At 59.0% G+C, this 16,571-nt stretch overlaps 1 protein-coding gene across 1 annotated transcript; it reads left to right on the top strand.

Moving 5' to 3' along the window:
* The first annotated feature begins 5,897 nt into the window (after positions 1 to 5,897).
* TUBB (tubulin beta class I) lies at positions 5,898 to 16,046 on the top strand. The gene is made up of 4 exons (XM_048818795.2): positions 5,898 to 6,094; positions 11,400 to 11,508; positions 12,036 to 12,146; positions 12,774 to 16,046. The coding sequence occupies exons 1-4, from the start codon at positions 6,038 to 6,040 to the stop codon at positions 13,829 to 13,831; spliced, it is 1,335 nt and encodes a 444-aa protein (XP_048674752.1). The 5' UTR covers positions 5,898 to 6,037; the 3' UTR covers positions 13,832 to 16,046.
* Positions 16,047 to 16,571: the final 525 nt, after the last annotated feature.

Here is a 16,571-nt window from a genome sequence, read left to right as displayed (position 1 = left end):
GATGGATGGATAGAGAGGGTGTATGGGGATGGGTGGAGGGATGGATAGAGGAACCCAGGTGTCCTGATGTTTCCATGCCTGTCGTTACGGCGTTTCCAGCCAGTCGCAGCATCTCCAGGGTGGGAACCCGTTCTGGAAAAACACCCAACACTGTCCCTGCCAAGACAGAAAGGCGCAGACAGGTTGCAGTCCTGCCACCTCACCACTAGATGTCAGGCCCAACCCTGTCTCGGCTGACGCCTGACGCCTGCTCTGAGCTGGATCCAAGCCTGTGCACAAGCCGATTGCTTCAAGGGATGGGACACGGGACCTTTCCCGTCTAGGGGGCGTTGGTTCTGATCCAGTCCCAGGGCAGGCGATTGGCTGGCTCTGGGGTGACCCGACTCCTGTGACATGCAGAGGCCTGTGGGATGCCTAGCTGGGAGCAAGACACACCAGCCAGGCAGCGAGAGAGAGAATTCTTGGGGCCGGCTCAGAGCGCTGGGTCACACCATCCAGTGTCCCGTCTCCAGCCGTGGCTGATCGCTGACGCTTGGGACAGGCCTCGTGGTCTCACCACGTTCGGTGGTGCAGTGAGACGCAGAGGAGGAAGAAAACTCCAAAGAGGATACATCTGGCCAGCTGAGCAACAGGGGAAAACCTATTCCTTCCTGACCCCAGGTGGCGGAAGCCACGAAGCATGAGATTGGATTTTACATGTTGTCTTCATGCAGAGCTGCAAGGGCCAGGCCCATGCTGCGCACAGTACTGGTGATTCTCTTCTCCCCGAGGCCCCTGAAGGATGGGGACGGACAGGGAGATTTGTAGATTCACACCTGCTAGGACCAGAAGGGCCTGCCACAACCATCCTGCTCACTTGCATGCACGCAGGCCAGCGAATTTCTCCCAGCAGCTGCATCTCGGGCAGAGATCTAACCACGTCGGAATGACTCCCAGCCATGGGGCACGCACCACCACCCCGGCACGCTGGTCCAATGTTGCATCGCCCTTCAGAGTTAGGAAAACACCTCTGATTTCAAGGTTGAATTTGTCCAGCCTAAACTTCCATCTGTCGGATCTTGTGAGGCCTTGGTCAGCGAGGTTGAAAATCTCCCGTCTAGGATCCAGCCGCCTTTGAACCTTATCTTCGTTCAGCTGAATAGACCGAGCTCCTTAAAGCTTCTTACCCTGCCCCTGGCTCATTTCTGGGGCCCTCCTAGGAGCTCACGCTGGTATTTCCACCTCTCCTTGAACGCTGGACGTCGGAGCAGGACACAGTGTTCTAGCAGCAGTCGCACCAATGCTGTGTAAAGAGTTTCCCATCGGTGGAGCCTGGGCTGCCCCTGGGCCAGTGACTCGGGCAGCTTCTGCCAATCCACACACAGGCCCTGTTCAGTGGGTTAAGATCCTATCACTGCATGTGGTTAGGGGGTGGGGGGAGTCTGGGAGCCAGGACTCCTGGGTTCTCTCCAGAAACAACGAGAAGTCCTTGTTAGTCTCTAAGGTGCCACACATTTATTTGGACATAAGCTTTCGTGGGCTAGAACCCACTTCATCAGATGCATGGAGTGGAAAATACAGGAGCAGGTATAAGGAGTTGCCTGGTGGGAGGCAATTTACCAAGGATGGGAGTTGCCTTACCAAGTGTGAGGTCAGTCTAAGGAGACCATTCAATTAACAGCAGGATACCAAGGGAGGGAGAATAACTTTTGAAGTGGTAATGAGAGTGGCCCATTTCAGACAGGTTTCAGAGTAACAGCCGTGTTAGTCTGTATACGCAAAAAGAAAAGGAGTACTTGTGGCACCTTAGAGACTAACCAATTTATTTGAGCATAAGCTTTCGTGAGCTACAGCTCACTTCATCGGCTGCATACTGTGGAAAGTGTAGAAGATCTTTTTATACACACAAAGCATGAAAAAATACCTCCCCCCCCACCCCACTCTCCTGCTGGTAATAGCTTATCTAAAGTGATCACTCTCCTTACAATGTGTATGATAATCAAGTTGGGCCATTTCCAGTTGACAAGAAGGTGTGAGTAACAGTAGGGGGAAATTAGTATGGGGGAAATTGGGTTTAGGTTTCGTAATGACCCAACCACTCCCAGTCTTTATTCAGGCCTAATCTGATGGTGTCCAGTTTGCAAATTAATTCCAGTTCTGCAGTTTCACGTTAGAGTCTGTTTTTGAAGTTTTTTTTGTTGAAGAATTGCCACTTTTAGGTCTGTTATTGAGTGACCAGGGAGATTGAAGTGTTCTCCGACTGGTTTTTGAATGTTATGATTCCTGATGTCAGATCTGTGTCCATTTATTCTTTTGCGTAGAGACTGTCCGGTTTGGCCAATGTACATGGCAGAGGGGCATTGCCGGCACACAGTGGCATATATCACATTGGTGGCTGTGCAGGGGAACCAGCCCCTGATAGTGTGGCTGATGTGGTTAGGTCCTGTGATGGTGTCCCTTGAATAGATATGTGGACAGAGTTGGCACCGGGGTTTGTTGCAGAGTTTGGTTCCTGGGTTGGTGTTTTTGCTGTGTGGTGTGTGGTTGCTGGTGAGTATTTGCTTCAGGTTGGGGGGCTGTCTGTAGGCAAGGACTGGCCTGTCTCCCAAGGTCTGTGAGAGTGAGGGATCGTCCTTCAGGGTAGGTTGTAGATCCTTGATGACGCGTTGGAGAGGTTTTAGTTGGGGGCTGTAGTGGGGTTCTGTTACTGAGGACCCTTGCTAGACTGCGTGTCTACGTAGCACAGATTCGCATTCAGCGCGGTCGCGGCCATGGATCCCAAATTTAACTACTTGAATTGCATTCATTTTAACGCGGTCCTCACTATAACGTGGTTCCCGCGTTAACGCAGTGCCACGCACGGATCCCAAATCCCGCGTTCTAGCGGGGGGTCCGGTGTACTTTCTTTGTTGGGCCTGTCTTGTAGTAGGTGACTTCTGGGTACCTTTCTGGCTCTGTCAATCTGTTTCTTCATTTCCCCAGGTGGGTACTGTAGTTATAAGAACGCTTGATAGAGATCCTGGGTGTTTGTCTCTGTCTGAGGGACTGGAGTAAATGCAGTTGTATCTTAGGGCTTGGCTGCAGACCATGGATTGTGTGGTGTGGTCTGGATGAAAGCTGGAGGCATGTAGGTAGGCATAGCGGTGAGTAGGTTTCCGGTATAGGGTGGTGTTTCTGTGACCATCGCTTATGAGCACCGTAGTGTCCAGGAAGTGGATCTCTTGTGTGGACTGGACCAGGCTGAGGTCGATGGTGGGGTGGAAATTGTTGAAATCTTGGTGGAATTCCTCAAGGGCTTCTTTTCCATGGGTCCAGATGATGAAGATGTCATCAATATAGCGCAAGTAGAGTAGGGGCATTAGGGGATGAGAGCTGAGGAAGCGTTGTTCTAAGTCAGCCATAAAAATGTTGGCATCCTGTGGGGCCATGCGGGTACCCATCGCAGTGCCGCTGATTTGAAGGTATACATTGTCCCCAAATGTGAAATAGTTCTGGGTAAGGACAAAGTCACAAAGTTCAGCCACCAGGTTTGCCGTGACATTATCGGGGATACTGTTCCTGACGAGAGCCAGGACTCCTGGGTTCTATCCCTGGCTCGGGGAGGGAAGTTGGTGTCTCCTCCATTTCTTTCTCCTCCACTCCCTGCAGCTCCCAGATTCCCAGGGTTTGAACTCTGAGGTCATAGGCCAATGGGCTGCCCGCTCCCCATGGCCAGGTCCTCCCCTGCCCTTCCCGGCCAGGTAATCCCAGCAGGGATCCTGGCTGGAGCAGAGGTGCCCAGCTGTAGGTGAGGATTTTCTCAGCCGTTCGTCACGGCTTTGAGGCAGGGGGTGAAGAGGGGGAAGAAAGTAGCAGCTCAGCACACTGCTGAGGGAGGGGGCAATGCAGCCACTGCTGGGGGCCTCTGTGTCCGGCTGGGGCCGGGGCAGGTACACCCTTGACAAGGTTACTGCAGCATTAGGCAGGGTGTTGCCTCTAGGGGGCGCCAGCTCCAGGACAGGGACTGGCTGGCTCAGGAAATGGGACCTTTCTCCTTTAGGGGGTGCCACTCCCCTCTGGACCCCAGTCCCCTCCCCGAGCTGGGGACAGACCCCAGGAGTCCTGGTTCCCAGCCCCCTGCTCTAACCACTAGCCCGCCCTCTCCTCCCAGAGCTGGGGACAGAACCTAGGAGCAGGCCTGGATTCACCACCCTGCATTCGATGCATTTGCACAGGGCCAGTGTCTCAACGCCACATCAAGGCTGGGGGCATGGGGCGGCCGGTACTCGCCTCCCACTGTACCTGCCGCAGGCCACTACTCGCTCAAAGCCCCATCCTCGCTCGGCAGGGCTGTGCCCGGAGCAGCCCGCAGCTTTGCCCCAGCTGCGTGGTCGCAGCACCACCCACATCGGACCCGGCCGCCCCTCTGCCCAGGCAGCATGCAGCGAATGGTGCCTGGCAGCGCATCTCAGATCTGCCCTGGCCCCCCTCCCGTCTGGACCTGCTGCAAGGGGACCTTGTCCCTGAGTGCGGGGGAGTCCACCAAGAACTTGCCTCCGGGCGACCCCCGCATGAGCTCTGGGTGTGGGAGGGAGAGGGACTGAGGGAGACCCTGGGTCCAGGGAGGGACAAGCAGGGACTGGAAGAGGGTGCCTGCCAGGTGGGGGGCAGGGACTGGAATTTGTCCCTCCGTCCCCTCCCAAGAATTGCTGCAAATGGGGCTGCGTCCTCACCTGAAATGGTGCTGGGGAGCGGGGTGGACCCATCGTCACACAAGGAGGCTGGCCAGCCGGGCAGGGTAAGGTAAGGAGTGGGGTGGGGAGACAGGATAATAGGGGGCTTGGGGCTCCCGCAAGGGCAGAGGATCCTGGGAAGGGGAGGGGGTAATGGGCTGGGGAGGGGGGGTTGGCAGTGGCACGGGTGTGTGTGTGTGTGTCAATTTCCATAGCGCACAGGGCCCAAGAACTGGCCCAGCCCCCCTCCGCTCTAACCACCAGACCCCGCTTCCCTCCCAGAGCTGGGCAGAGAACCCAGGAGTCCTGGCTCCCAGCCCTCCCCCCCCCCACTCTACCCCACTAGAGAGGCAAGAACGGTGGTTCCAAGCCCCCTGCCAGGGGATGCGCCCTCAAGGCTGCTCCATGGGGCAGGCAGGATGAGACCAGACGGGCGCCTGCCCAGGACCCTGGCTAAGGCAGCCATGGCCTCCAGCCAGCGAGGAGACAAGGGTGGGCCCCGGGCGGCCGGCTCAGCCAGTCTGTCCCTTTTCCTCCTCCCGCCCCATTCTCTCTCCTCGCGCTCTCCTCTTCATTGTCCTTTTTTTGTCCTCTTTTTTCTTTGCTCAGTCTTTCTTTCTTTCTTTCTTTTTGCTTGGTTTTCCCTCCTCTCGTTTTACATTCATTCATTCTTTCCCCCTTTCTTTTTCATTCTTTCCGTGTGCTCTCTTTTTCATTCATTCTTTTCCCCCTTTATCTTTTTCTTTCTTTCTTTCTTTCTTTTCTTATGCATTCAGTCCTTTCCCTTCCTCTCTCTCTTTCCTTCCTTCTTCCCCTTTGCTCCCATTCCTTCTTTCCTTGGCCTTGCCCTCTGGTCTCCCCGCCCTCCCTCCCTGTGCGTGCTTTCTCGGGCTTTGCGGGGCACCCCATGCCGTGTATACGTGGGCGGCGGTGGGGGGAAGACAGCATTAGGCCTGCCTCCCAGCCTGGTTCTCCCTCTTCCCCCGTCACACCCAGTTTAGCCGCAATCCCACTTAAAAACCTGTACAACAAAAGGAGACTACAACTCCCAGCGCCCCTTGCGCCCGGGACGACACCCTGCGGCCCCCCTCCCCCCACCGCCTTACGTGTCCGCGGCTCCGCTGTCCAATAGGCTCCGCGCGCGTGATCCCAGCGGGCCAATCAGCGGGCTGGCCGCCCTCCAGCTTATAAAAGCTTTGTCTATATCAGCCCCAGCCCCTCTCGCTCTCGCTTTTTCGGCCGCTTGGAACGTTCGCTCCCGGCGCGTTCGGCGGAGAGAACCTTGAGCTCCCCAGCGTTCTATTCTTCCAAGGGCGCCGGATCAGGCTAGACCAAAGGGAGGCAAGATGAGGGAAATCGTCCACATCCAGGCTGGCCAGTGCGGCAACCAGATCGGTGCCAAGGTGAGTGAGGAGCCTCGTGTGCTTCCAAACGAATGGAGCGTCATGAGCAAAGGGGGGGACGGGACGATCCCAGCATATTGTGGGGGGGGGGGTGTTAAGGAGGAAAAGGGTTTAAAATCCTGGATCTCCTGAAGGAGGAAACAGTGCCTCCGCCCCGGATTTTTTGGGGCGGCGGTGGGAGGGGCAGCAGCTATTGCTCTTGCAGGGCGAGTTTGGGGGAGGCGGCTCGATTTTGGCAATTGAAATCGAGGCGGGGTGGTGTGAGCATTTTCGGGGGGGGGAAGAGGATCGGAGTCGTTTATAAACCGGTCTCGATTTTTTTCCATCCGATTTTTTTTTAATCCGGATTTAAAACCGTTGCGCCGTTTTGAATTCACCCCTCCCCTCCGAATTTTAGATTTTTTTTTAAACCCGGGACTTTAGACTCCGGATTCCAGCCAGTCCCGGCATTAGAAAGGGGATTTGCAGTTAACGGGATTAGCCGGCGCAGTAGATGACTCAGACCCAGGGGAGCTTGGTGGGGGGGTGGGGGGTTGCAGAGGGGGATGGGGGGGCAGGCAGGAAACTTCCCCCGCCCGCTATGCGCTTTCCAGCGGTTTTAGCGCCAAACCCAACCCGCCTGCTGTTGGGGGGGGGGCGTGTCCGGCGCTGCAAGGATTTGGCTTTGGTCTCGCTCGGGAGCGGGGCCGGATTCCCCTGGCAGAGCCGCCGCCCCCCCCCCGGGTCTGGCTGCGGATTAATCTAGTGTCTCTCCCCCCGCCCGCCTGTCTGCTGCTGGTTAATTTCACGTCCTCTTTCTCTGCTGGTTAGTTTCAACCCCGCCCTTTGATCTCCATTGTCTGCCGCCAGGGGCGAGAGATAGGGAGGGAAATGGCCCCCTCACCCCAACTGCTATGTTGGGGGGGAGATATGAACGCCCCCTCCAGATCTTGAGATAGCGGCAAAATCACCCCCCCCCCCCATTTCTCTTCCGTTAATCAGTGGAAGGGGGTATTGTTCTCCGGTGTTAGGGGCGTTGCCTTATATAGGCAATATCTCTCCCTCCCCCCCCCCCCCATTCTTCTCACTTGCTCTCTGGGGTCACCCTACCCTGCCCAGTGTGTAATAACCCCCCGCCCTTGCCCCCCTGCTTGCTAGATCCGGAGTGAGGCCACTTTCCTCTCCTGGACCCCCTTGGAAACCTTCCGTTACAGTGTTGCAGTTGGGGGGGGAGTTACCTTAAAATGTTGCAATGTGTGGGGGGGGGGGAATCTTGTTTCAGTTGCAAATAAAGAATGTTACTTCTGGCGCCAAACCGCCGCTCCCCCCTCCTCCTCCTTTCCCCTCCCCACCCACCATCTTCCCCACCTCTTTGTCTGCCGGCCCCACATGGCTGGCTGCAAGGCTGGCTTGATCCCCCCACCTCCTGGACTGGAGCTGTCCCTGCCCAGGGGTGCCTGATCCCTTCCCGTCGGTCCCCCGGCCCCCCGCCCCCCCGGAGGCCAGTGGGATCTCCAGTTTAAGTTGAGACACACGCCACATCCTTTGTGCCTGTAATGGCCGCCCTTGCACAGCTGGGGGGGGGGGGGGGCGGTTTCCAGGCGGCTGCTAGACACTGAGGGACTTTCTGTGCCTAAAGAAGGGCCTGTTTGCAGTTGGATGGCTGCAAAATCCCCCCCCCTCCCCCAAGCAGTTGGCTGGCTCTGGCCCTGGGTTTCTCCACCTGGTGGGGTGGACAAAGAGACTTTCTTTGAGCCAGTGCAGAACCAGGAGCATCCCTGCTCAATGGACCCACCAGGCCCTGAGTTTTTATTTTTACGGCGGGGATGTTAACCCTCCTGCATCACGCACCTCATCCCCCGCCCCACCCAGCCTCACCTCTGCCTGACCGGGTTTGCCAGGCGGGCTTAATTCTGCGCTAGGCGTGGCTGGCAAATGAGGGGTGCTGACCCCACTACCAGGCGATATCGCAGGGGTGCGCTGTGGGAGGGCTGCCGATCGATCCCCCTCTGCCTGGATCCCCATAACGGAGATCCAATCCGCCCCCCCTCTCGCGCACGCTTTAAAACTGGCCTCTCTGCCAGGCCAGGGTGGGTGCGGCTCTAATAAGAAAGACCCAGCCCAGCAAATTCTTGCAGCGAGACCCAGACCTGGCTGCAAATGGCTGCTCTGTCAGAAGATCATGACCCCCCCTCCCCCCAAAAAAAAATCTGTGGAGGCCCTGCCGTGCCAGGAATGTTTGGGGGAAATCTAAAGCAGGTTTTTCTGCCCCCCCCTCCCTCCCAAAGAGCCTTCCTGGCTCCTGTTAGAGCCGTTCAGTTTATCCATCTGGAATCACTCTGCATTTGCACCAGGGTCTCTGAAATCAGAATCCAGCCCTGAATCCGCTGACTCAGGGTCTGGCTACGCTGCTCATTAAAGCCGGCCTCTGACGCAGGGCCCAAGCCCCCCTGCTGTCCACACGCAAATCAGCCTGACCCGCGTCAGCAAGCGCTCACAGCCTGGGTCCTAGCCCCCGTCCTGCTGTGGCTCTGGTCCAGGTCATGTCTTTTTGCTGTGTGGATGCAGTCCAAGCCACAACCCCGGGTCAGGTTTGTGCAGTGTGGACGCGTTAGCACGCCTATGAGCCCCCAGCCATGGAAAGCCCAGGTTTCCCATGCAGTGAGGTTGCTGAAGCACAACCGAGTCCACAAGCCTGGGGTCCCACAGCCCCGGGTTTACAATGCAGTGTAGACGCAACCTCAGTGACCCTGGTGTAAATCCAGATCCACTCCAGATTGACACCAGAGTTGCTGCGATCAGGGCAATTGGCTGCCACCTTCCTCACTGATCCGGGCTGGGACTGGGGGTGGATTTCCTGGTGCAGTGACCCGTGCTGCCAGAAATGCCAGGGATGTTGAAGGGGTCGGCTGGGCTGCCCTTGTGTTGTGGGTGGGGTGGGGTCCTGGCGGTGGGGGCTGGGGTGGAAACCAGAGATGTGTTCTCCGTGACAGATGCCCTGACACTGCTTTGTCCCAGGCAGGCTTGGAAGTGGGAGCAGGCTTGACTGGGGACAGCAGACAGTGACACCCCCCGCCCCAGTGGATTGATTTCACTGGTAGCCTGTTCAAACAGTCCCTGTCCTTGAGCCCAGGGGGCTGGGTCGGCCCGCACCCTGCTGGAGCTGAACACGGCTAGGATGATCTGTTAATGGCCAGCCAGGCCCCACACCCTGGTTTGCAATGTCCAAAAGCTCCTTTCAAAGCAGCCGGCTAAGAGGTGACTTAACTGACCAGCCGGCCTGGCTCCCAGGGCCTCCCCCCCCCCATCCCACTAGCCCCCACTCCCCTCCCAGAGCCGGGGAGAGAACCCAGGAGTCCTGGCTCCCAGCCCCCCCCGCTCTAACCCGCTAGCCCCCACTCCCCTCCCAGAGCCGGGGAGAGAACCCAGGAGTCCTGGCTCCCAGCCCCCCTGCTGTAACCGGCTAGCCCCGCTCCCCTCCCAGAGCCGGGGAGAGAACCCAGGAGTCCTGGCTCCCAGCCCCCCTGCTGTAACCGGCTAGCCCCGCTCCCCTCCCAGAGCCGGGGAGAGAACCCAGGAGTCCTGGCTCCCAGCCCCCCTGCTGTAACCGGCTAGCCCCGCTCCCCTCCCAGAGCCGGGGAGAGAACCCAGGAGTCCTGGCTCCCAGCCCCCCTGCTGTAACCGGCTAGCCCCCACTTGCCTGTCAGAGCCGGGGAGAGAACCCAGGAGTCCTGGCTCCCAGCCCCCCTGCTGTAACCGGCTAGCCCCGCTCCCCTCCCAGAGCCGGGGAGAGAACCCAGGAGTCCTGGCTCCCAGCCCCCCTGCTGTAACCGGCTAGCCCCCACTTGCCTGTCAGAGCCGGGGAGAGAACCCAGGAGTCCTGGCTCCCAGCCCCCCTGCTGTAACCGGCTAGCCCCGCTCCCCTCCCAGAGCCGGGGAGAGAACCCAGGAGTCCTGGCTCCCAGCCCCCCTGCTGTAACCGGCTAGCCCCGCTCCCCGAGCCCAGGCTCAGAGCCCCAGGGGGGCTGACACCTGCGGCGGCTGAGAAGTGGCCGAACAGCTCTGAAGCCGCCAGCCCGCAGCAAGCGGGGGCGGGGAATCGGCTCGTAGGCTCAGCCGGGCGGGCGCCATCTGCTCTTTGCTCGGCTCAGAAGCGGGAAGCTGGATTTGCATCAGGGCTGGGGGAGGGGCGTGCAATGGGGCACAGCTCAGTCGGGGGGGGGGGGGACGGCGCTCGGGGGGGGGGGGCACCACCAATCCCAGCGCTCTGCCATCCCTGCCCTGGCTGACTGCCGCAGGGCTCCGGGGCAGGCCCACGGCCAGGGAGCGCTTCGGGCGGCAGAGGAAATCTGAAACAGCAGCAATGGTTCCCTGCCGGGCTGGGTTTGGCCATCGCATCCCGGCAGGGCAGGGCTGTGGCCGCTGGTGCTTAGCCCAGGGCTCGGGGGGGGGGGGGGGGGGGCACGTTGGCTCAGGCGTCACTTCCCTGGAGCTGGGCCTGAGGGGGTGAGTGCCCGGCCCACCCTCCCCGGCAAGGCAGAGCAGAGCCCCGCGGGAGCCCGAGACCACAGCCAAGTGTGGGGAGGGACAGGGATGCCCCGGTGGGGGTGGGGCGAGAGGGCTCTGTCCTGGGGGGGGGGGGGTGATGCACTCCAGTGGGCTGGAGATGTGATGCCAGAGGGGCCTCCTCTCTCTCCCCCCCGCTCCCCGTGTCCCAGCCTCCCCAGCGCTGGGGACGTCGGAGCCCCAGAGATCTGTCTGGGGCAGGATTAGCTTTGCGGGGGGTGGGTGGGGGGAACTTGCCCTGGTCCCCGCTCCCATGCTCGACCGTCACTTTTCACCCCAACCTAGGGATGGGCATGGAGGGGGGAAGGGGACCTCATAACACCCCCGCCAGGGGGTCCGAGCAGCACCTCAAACTTCCATAGGGTCCCTCTGCCACTAGGGGGCAGCCTTGCCGGTGTGGTGTGTTGCTGCCCCCACACAGCCGGTGGGGGGGCGATGTGCAGTCCTAGGGGAAGCCCCTCTTTCTGGACCAGGCTGTGATCACCTGTTGGGGGCACTGCTGGCTCTGGCTGGCTGCGCATGGTGGGCGTGGCACCATCATGTGCCCTTTGTATGCCGGGGGAGGGGGAGAGCTAATGGGGACATGCCGGGGGGGGGGGGGCTCAGATGTGGGGTAACCCCCCTTGGGCTGGCAGCTGCAGGACTAGCTGAGATCGCCCCCCAGAGAAGAGCCGTGTCCCCTCGCGGGAGGGGTGGCTGGTACAGGGATGGGGGGGAGGCAGCTGTCCCAATGACCCCCCCTCCCTGCTGTCTCCCCTAGTTCTGGGAGGTGATCAGTGACGAGCACGGCATCGACCCCACCGGCACCTACCACGGGGACAGCGACCTGCAGCTCGACCGCATCAGCGTCTATTACAACGAGGCCACAGGTACTGCTGGGGGGGTGGGAGTCCCCTCCACAAACACCCATGGTTTGGTATGTGGAGATTGGGGTGGTCTGAGATTGTTCCCCCCCATATATATATATATATATACACACATGGTTTGGCCTGTTTCCTCCCCCCCCCCCCCCCCCACATGTTCCCATGGTTTGACCCAGTCCCCCTCCCCTATATGCAGGGAATGGGAGGGTCCAGGGATCCTTCCCCATAAATACTCCTGGCTTGGTCCTGGTCCAGTCTGTTCCACTCCCCATGCCATGTGTGGGCTGGTCTGATCCTGGGCACCCCCGTTCCACATGCCCCAAAGGCTAGGCCCCCCCTTTCTTCCCACATGGCTGGGACCAAACCCTTTCAGTGCATTAGTGTCTCATGGCTGCGGGGATCCCTCTGCACCCATGGGTTTCAATCAACCCCAAACTCCTCTTCCTGGGTAATCCAGACCCCCTAAGACCATCCTGCTGCCTCTTGGTTTGGTTGACCCATCCCTGCTGAGACTCTTCTCGCTCCCCCTCTAGGTGGTAAATATGTCCCTCGCGCCATCTTGGTCGATTTGGAACCGGGCACCATGGACTCCGTCCGCTCTGGTCCCTTCGGCCAGATCTTCCGACCAGACAACTTCGTCTTCGGTAAGATTCCCATCGTCCCTCCGTGCGGTGTCTCTGCTGGGGCCCTGGGGTTGGCTGTGGGTGACTGAGAATTACCCAGTGGTTGACCCCCCTGATCTTGGCCCTTGTGTAGCAACAAGGGTGGGGTCGCTTCTCTGGTTCAAACTCGAGTTTCTAGGCTTCGTCTTCTCAACTGAGTCCAGATTGGGCCTAGTAGCAGCCTGCAGACAGTCCCCCTAAATTTTGGAGTCAACAATGTGTTATGGCTTTGAGATGGGCCTTGTCTGATCTGGTGGGCATGGGGCATGCATGGGGAGGGACCCAGCTGACTTCAGTTCACTGTTTGGAGCTAGGGGTGCGTCCCTCAGCCATGGCCACGTTCCCAGAGTGGTGGCTTGCATTAGGTTCCCCTGGTCTAACAATTGGAGGCCACTTAGATGCCATGGTAACCGGGCATCTTCCCCCATCTGTGAGCCTAACCCAACTGAGGACCTGATGCTTCTCTTAGACCGTTGGGGGAATTGGCACATGTCCCCCAGGGGACTCCATTGGAGGTAATTCGGGGGCATGACTGGTCAAGGAGCGGCTGGTTCCCCAGTGCCTTTGCCCAATGCTTGTGGCTTCTTCCCCTCCACCCCACCCCTACAGGCCAGAGCGGAGCTGGTAACAACTGGGCCAAGGGGCACTACACGGAGGGGGCCGAGCTGGTGGACTCGGTGCTGGACGTGGTGAGGAAGGAGGCGGAGAGCTGCGACTGCCTGCAGGGCTTCCAGCTGACCCACTCGCTGGGCGGCGGCACCGGCTCGGGCATGGGCACGCTGCTGATCAGCAAGATCCGGGAGGAGTACCCCGACCGCATCATGAACACCTTCAGCGTGGTGCCGTCACCCAAGGTCTCGGACACGGTGGTGGAGCCCTACAACGCCACCCTGTCCGTCCACCAGCTGGTGGAGAACACGGACGAGACCTACTGCATCGACAACGAGGCCCTGTACGACATCTGCTTCCGCACCCTCAAGCTCACCACCCCCACCTACGGCGACCTCAACCACCTGGTCTCGGCCACCATGAGCGGCGTCACCACCTGCCTCCGTTTCCCCGGGCAGCTCAACGCCGACCTCCGCAAACTGGCCGTCAACATGGTGCCCTTCCCACGCCTCCACTTCTTCATGCCCGGCTTTGCCCCCTTGACCAGCCGCGGCAGCCAGCAGTACCGGGCCTTGACCGTGCCGGAGCTGACCCAGCAGGTCTTCGACGCTAAGAACATGATGGCGGCCTGTGACCCCCGCCACGGGCGCTACCTGACGGTGGCGGCCGTCTTCCGCGGCCGCATGTCCATGAAGGAGGTGGACGAGCAGATGCTGAACGTGCAGAACAAGAACAGCAGCTACTTCGTGGAGTGGATCCCCAACAACGTCAAGACGGCCGTGTGCGACATCCCGCCCCGCGGGCTCAAGATGGCCGTCACTTTCATCGGCAACAGCACGGCCATCCAGGAGCTCTTCAAGCGCATCTCGGAGCAGTTCACTGCCATGTTCCGCCGCAAGGCTTTCCTCCACTGGTACACGGGCGAGGGCATGGACGAGATGGAGTTCACCGAGGCGGAGAGCAACATGAACGACTTGGTGTCCGAGTACCAGCAGTACCAGGATGCCACGGCCGAGGAGGAAGAGGACTTCGGGGAAGAGGCTGAAGAAGAAGCTTGAAGCTTCACCCGCCACCGTGATCGCGCCCGCACAAATTAATTCTTTTTAAAACAAAACCCCACATCGCATCATGTTCCAGTTTTCTTTCTCTCTCCCTTCTCAACTGTCTTCTCCATCCAGGTTCCTCCAGGGCTGAGCTTACTCTGGTTCCCTGATCTCCCACGTAAACATCACCTTGGGCATCAGAGCGAGAGATGCCACTTCCGCTGTCACTCTCCACCCCTCAGCTGTCTTCTCTTCTTCCCCAGCACTGATTTATTGTGAGGTTCTGTCTCCAATAAAAGTCAGATCCCCTTTCTCTGTAACTGTCTACATCCAATGGCATCTCCCCTCTGCTCTCTCAAAGAGGGAGTTTAAATTTTGGTGATTCTTCTCAGCCCATGCTCGTCTCACTGAGGGGTTCTTCAGGGATGGGAGAAGATGGAGCATGGGGATAACGGAGGGCTTGGTTGGGTTGTCTTAAGACCTGAAATGTAACCCAAGGGATGTGCAAAATTAAAGGTCCCAAAGCAGGGTTGATAGATTGTCCCTTCTTTGGCCCAGTGGCCTAGCAACCTGGAGCCAGGTCGTGAGAGAGACCTCTTTGCTGACTTCTTCCTGCTCTGGTCTTTATTGAAGGAGCTTCTCGTGTGTAGCTGCCATCCTGTAGGTAGTGTCAGGCAGGTGCCAAACTCTTCTAGCAAAACCAGTGGAGGTGGGAGCTGTGAAGTTGATTAGCAGGAACAAGATGGATCGGTTTGTGGGAGCCCGCCACTGGAGAAGGTGGGGGATGTGAGGCTGGTCTGGACCCAAGGAAGTCTAGTTGGTTGCTTGTTAGACTGAGCAGAAGGTAGGAAGAGGTGGCCCTGAACTGGTTAGACCTTGCAGGCAACTAAATAATACCAGAAGCAGAGCAGGCCTTGCGGAAACATCTGGCCCTACTTCGGGGAAGGAGATTCAGTTTGCTTTTGCCGTTAGCAAGTTTCCCTGCTGCACCTTCCTCCTCGGGGACAATGAGCTCGTGGCTGAATGCAGTGGGACTTGGGGGAGGAGAGTCTACTGGAGGGGAGAAGGGATAGAACCCAGGAGTCCTGCCCTCCTGCTGTGGGAGGAGGACTCCAGGACCCCTGGGTTAGATTTATGGGTCTGCTACTGTGGTGAGAGCTGCTTGATCAAGGAACTCCTTCTCCCTCCTGGCTGGACGTGAGCATGTTTGCAAAGCTGTAGGAAATGCTGGAGCCCTGGCACAAACACCCCCCCCCCCCCAAAAAAACCCAAACACCTGTCTCTGTACCACCCCGCTCAACGTGTCCCCACATTTCTGTGAAGGTCCCATCCACCAGCTGCGTGGATCTAAGTTCTGGAGCTGCCTGGCCCGCCCACACCCTCAAAGGGTGCATCTCTGGCTTCCCCTAGTCAATATGCTTTCTGTTGGGGGATCAGCCCCCTGCTTTTCCAGGCAGGGGCCTCCCTCCCCTTTTCATTTCCGTTCCTGCCCCTATGCTGAGGATTTGACCTACAGATTTTTTTTGGGGGGGGAGGTGGTTCTCTTCCTTGTATCAATTTGGCTCCAGATCAGCGGACACCCCCCCCCCATACCCTCTACCTCCCCGGTGCCCTAGATAAGTCAACTGAGCCAGGCTCTCCAGGGATGAAAGGGCACAAGCCGCATGGGTCACGGAGCTGGTCTCTGCCATCTCAGCAGCCTTTGGGAAAAGGGTCAGGGCAGGCCACAGCCAGGGTGTTTCTTCCCCCCCAGGGTAGTTTCTCCCAGCAGAAAGGAAAATCTCCGCCCACGGGGCTCTCATTTCTTCTCCAGGTTGGGGGATGGTCCTGCTGGAGGCAAAGTTGGGGGGGCTGTAAACGTAGATTGTCTCCATGTTCTGTGGGGCTCAGCTGGCCCCCAAGGTCCTGCCGCCAGGGATCAGCCCGCAGCTCCTTAGAGACAACTCAGTCCTGGAGGAATTAAAGGGGAAGAGAGTTGGGGAGGGGGGACCCCCCCACTGCTGTGGGCTCCAGCTGGTAGGTGACTGCAGCTGGAGGTCCCACCCAGTGGGGCCCCCTCCACTCGGGCTCGCGCTGGCCTGTCTGGTTCTGTCTCATCAGCTCAGTCTCTTTTCTTTTTTTGCCCTCTCGCTCGCTCCATCTCTCTCTCGTTTTTTTTTTTAAACTGCTTTTTTCATATTGAAAAGACGACGTTCTGCGAAAGAATAAACCAATTTTTTTTTTAAATTTCCTGACTGTCTCCTGGCTCTGTGTGTGTGTCTGTGGGGGGGGGGACATGGCAGCAGTCTGAGTAGCCCCTGCCCCCCCCCCCCCCCCCCAGCATGGTGGCTTCGGCTGTCAGCAAAACTTCCCCAAAGCGCAGCCCCTGCTCGATTCCTGATCCCACCAACCCCAGCTCCCCTGGGGTCCCTCCCCCCCCACAACACCTGAGGTCTGCTGGTGCCCCCCACTCCCAACCTGCAGCCCCCCACTAGCCCAGCCCTGAGCTCCCCACCCCACCCCCAGCTCTGCCGGTGCCCCTCACTTATGACCTGAGACCCCACTAGCCCGGCCCTGAGCTCTCCTTCCCCCCCCCAGCTCTGCCGCAGGCCGTGGGGCAGGGAAGTGCTGGAGGGGACGTGGCCAGGGGATGAGCTCATTGCCTGGGGGGGGTGATGTCAGCTGTGCCACGTGGCACGGAAGGGGAAATACACTGCCCCCCCCGTTTCCTTTCCCTGTGCTTCCTCCACCACGCTGCCCCCCCCCCCCACATTAA

This window comes from Caretta caretta, chromosome 14, assembly GCF_965140235.1.
Source record: "Caretta caretta isolate rCarCar2 chromosome 14, rCarCar1.hap1, whole genome shotgun sequence".
NCBI classification, from domain to species: Eukaryota; Metazoa; Chordata; order Testudines; family Cheloniidae; genus Caretta; species Caretta caretta.
Note: the sequence above shows the minus strand (reverse complement) of the source record. Positions and strands in the feature narration are given on the sequence as shown.

Excerpts from the sequence above, each read along its gene's own strand:
- TUBB (XM_048818795.2), top strand. The coding sequence starts at position 6,038 with ATGAGGGAAATCGTCCACATCCAGGCTGGCCAGTGCGGCAACCAGATC. Across the intron at positions 11,509-12,035 it reads CTATTACAACGAGGCCACAG|GTGGTAAATATGTCCCTCGC; the intron begins GTACTGCTGGGG and ends CTCCCCCTCTAG. Across the intron at positions 12,147-12,773 it reads ACCAGACAACTTCGTCTTCG|GCCAGAGCGGAGCTGGTAAC; the intron begins GTAAGATTCCCA and ends CCACCCCTACAG.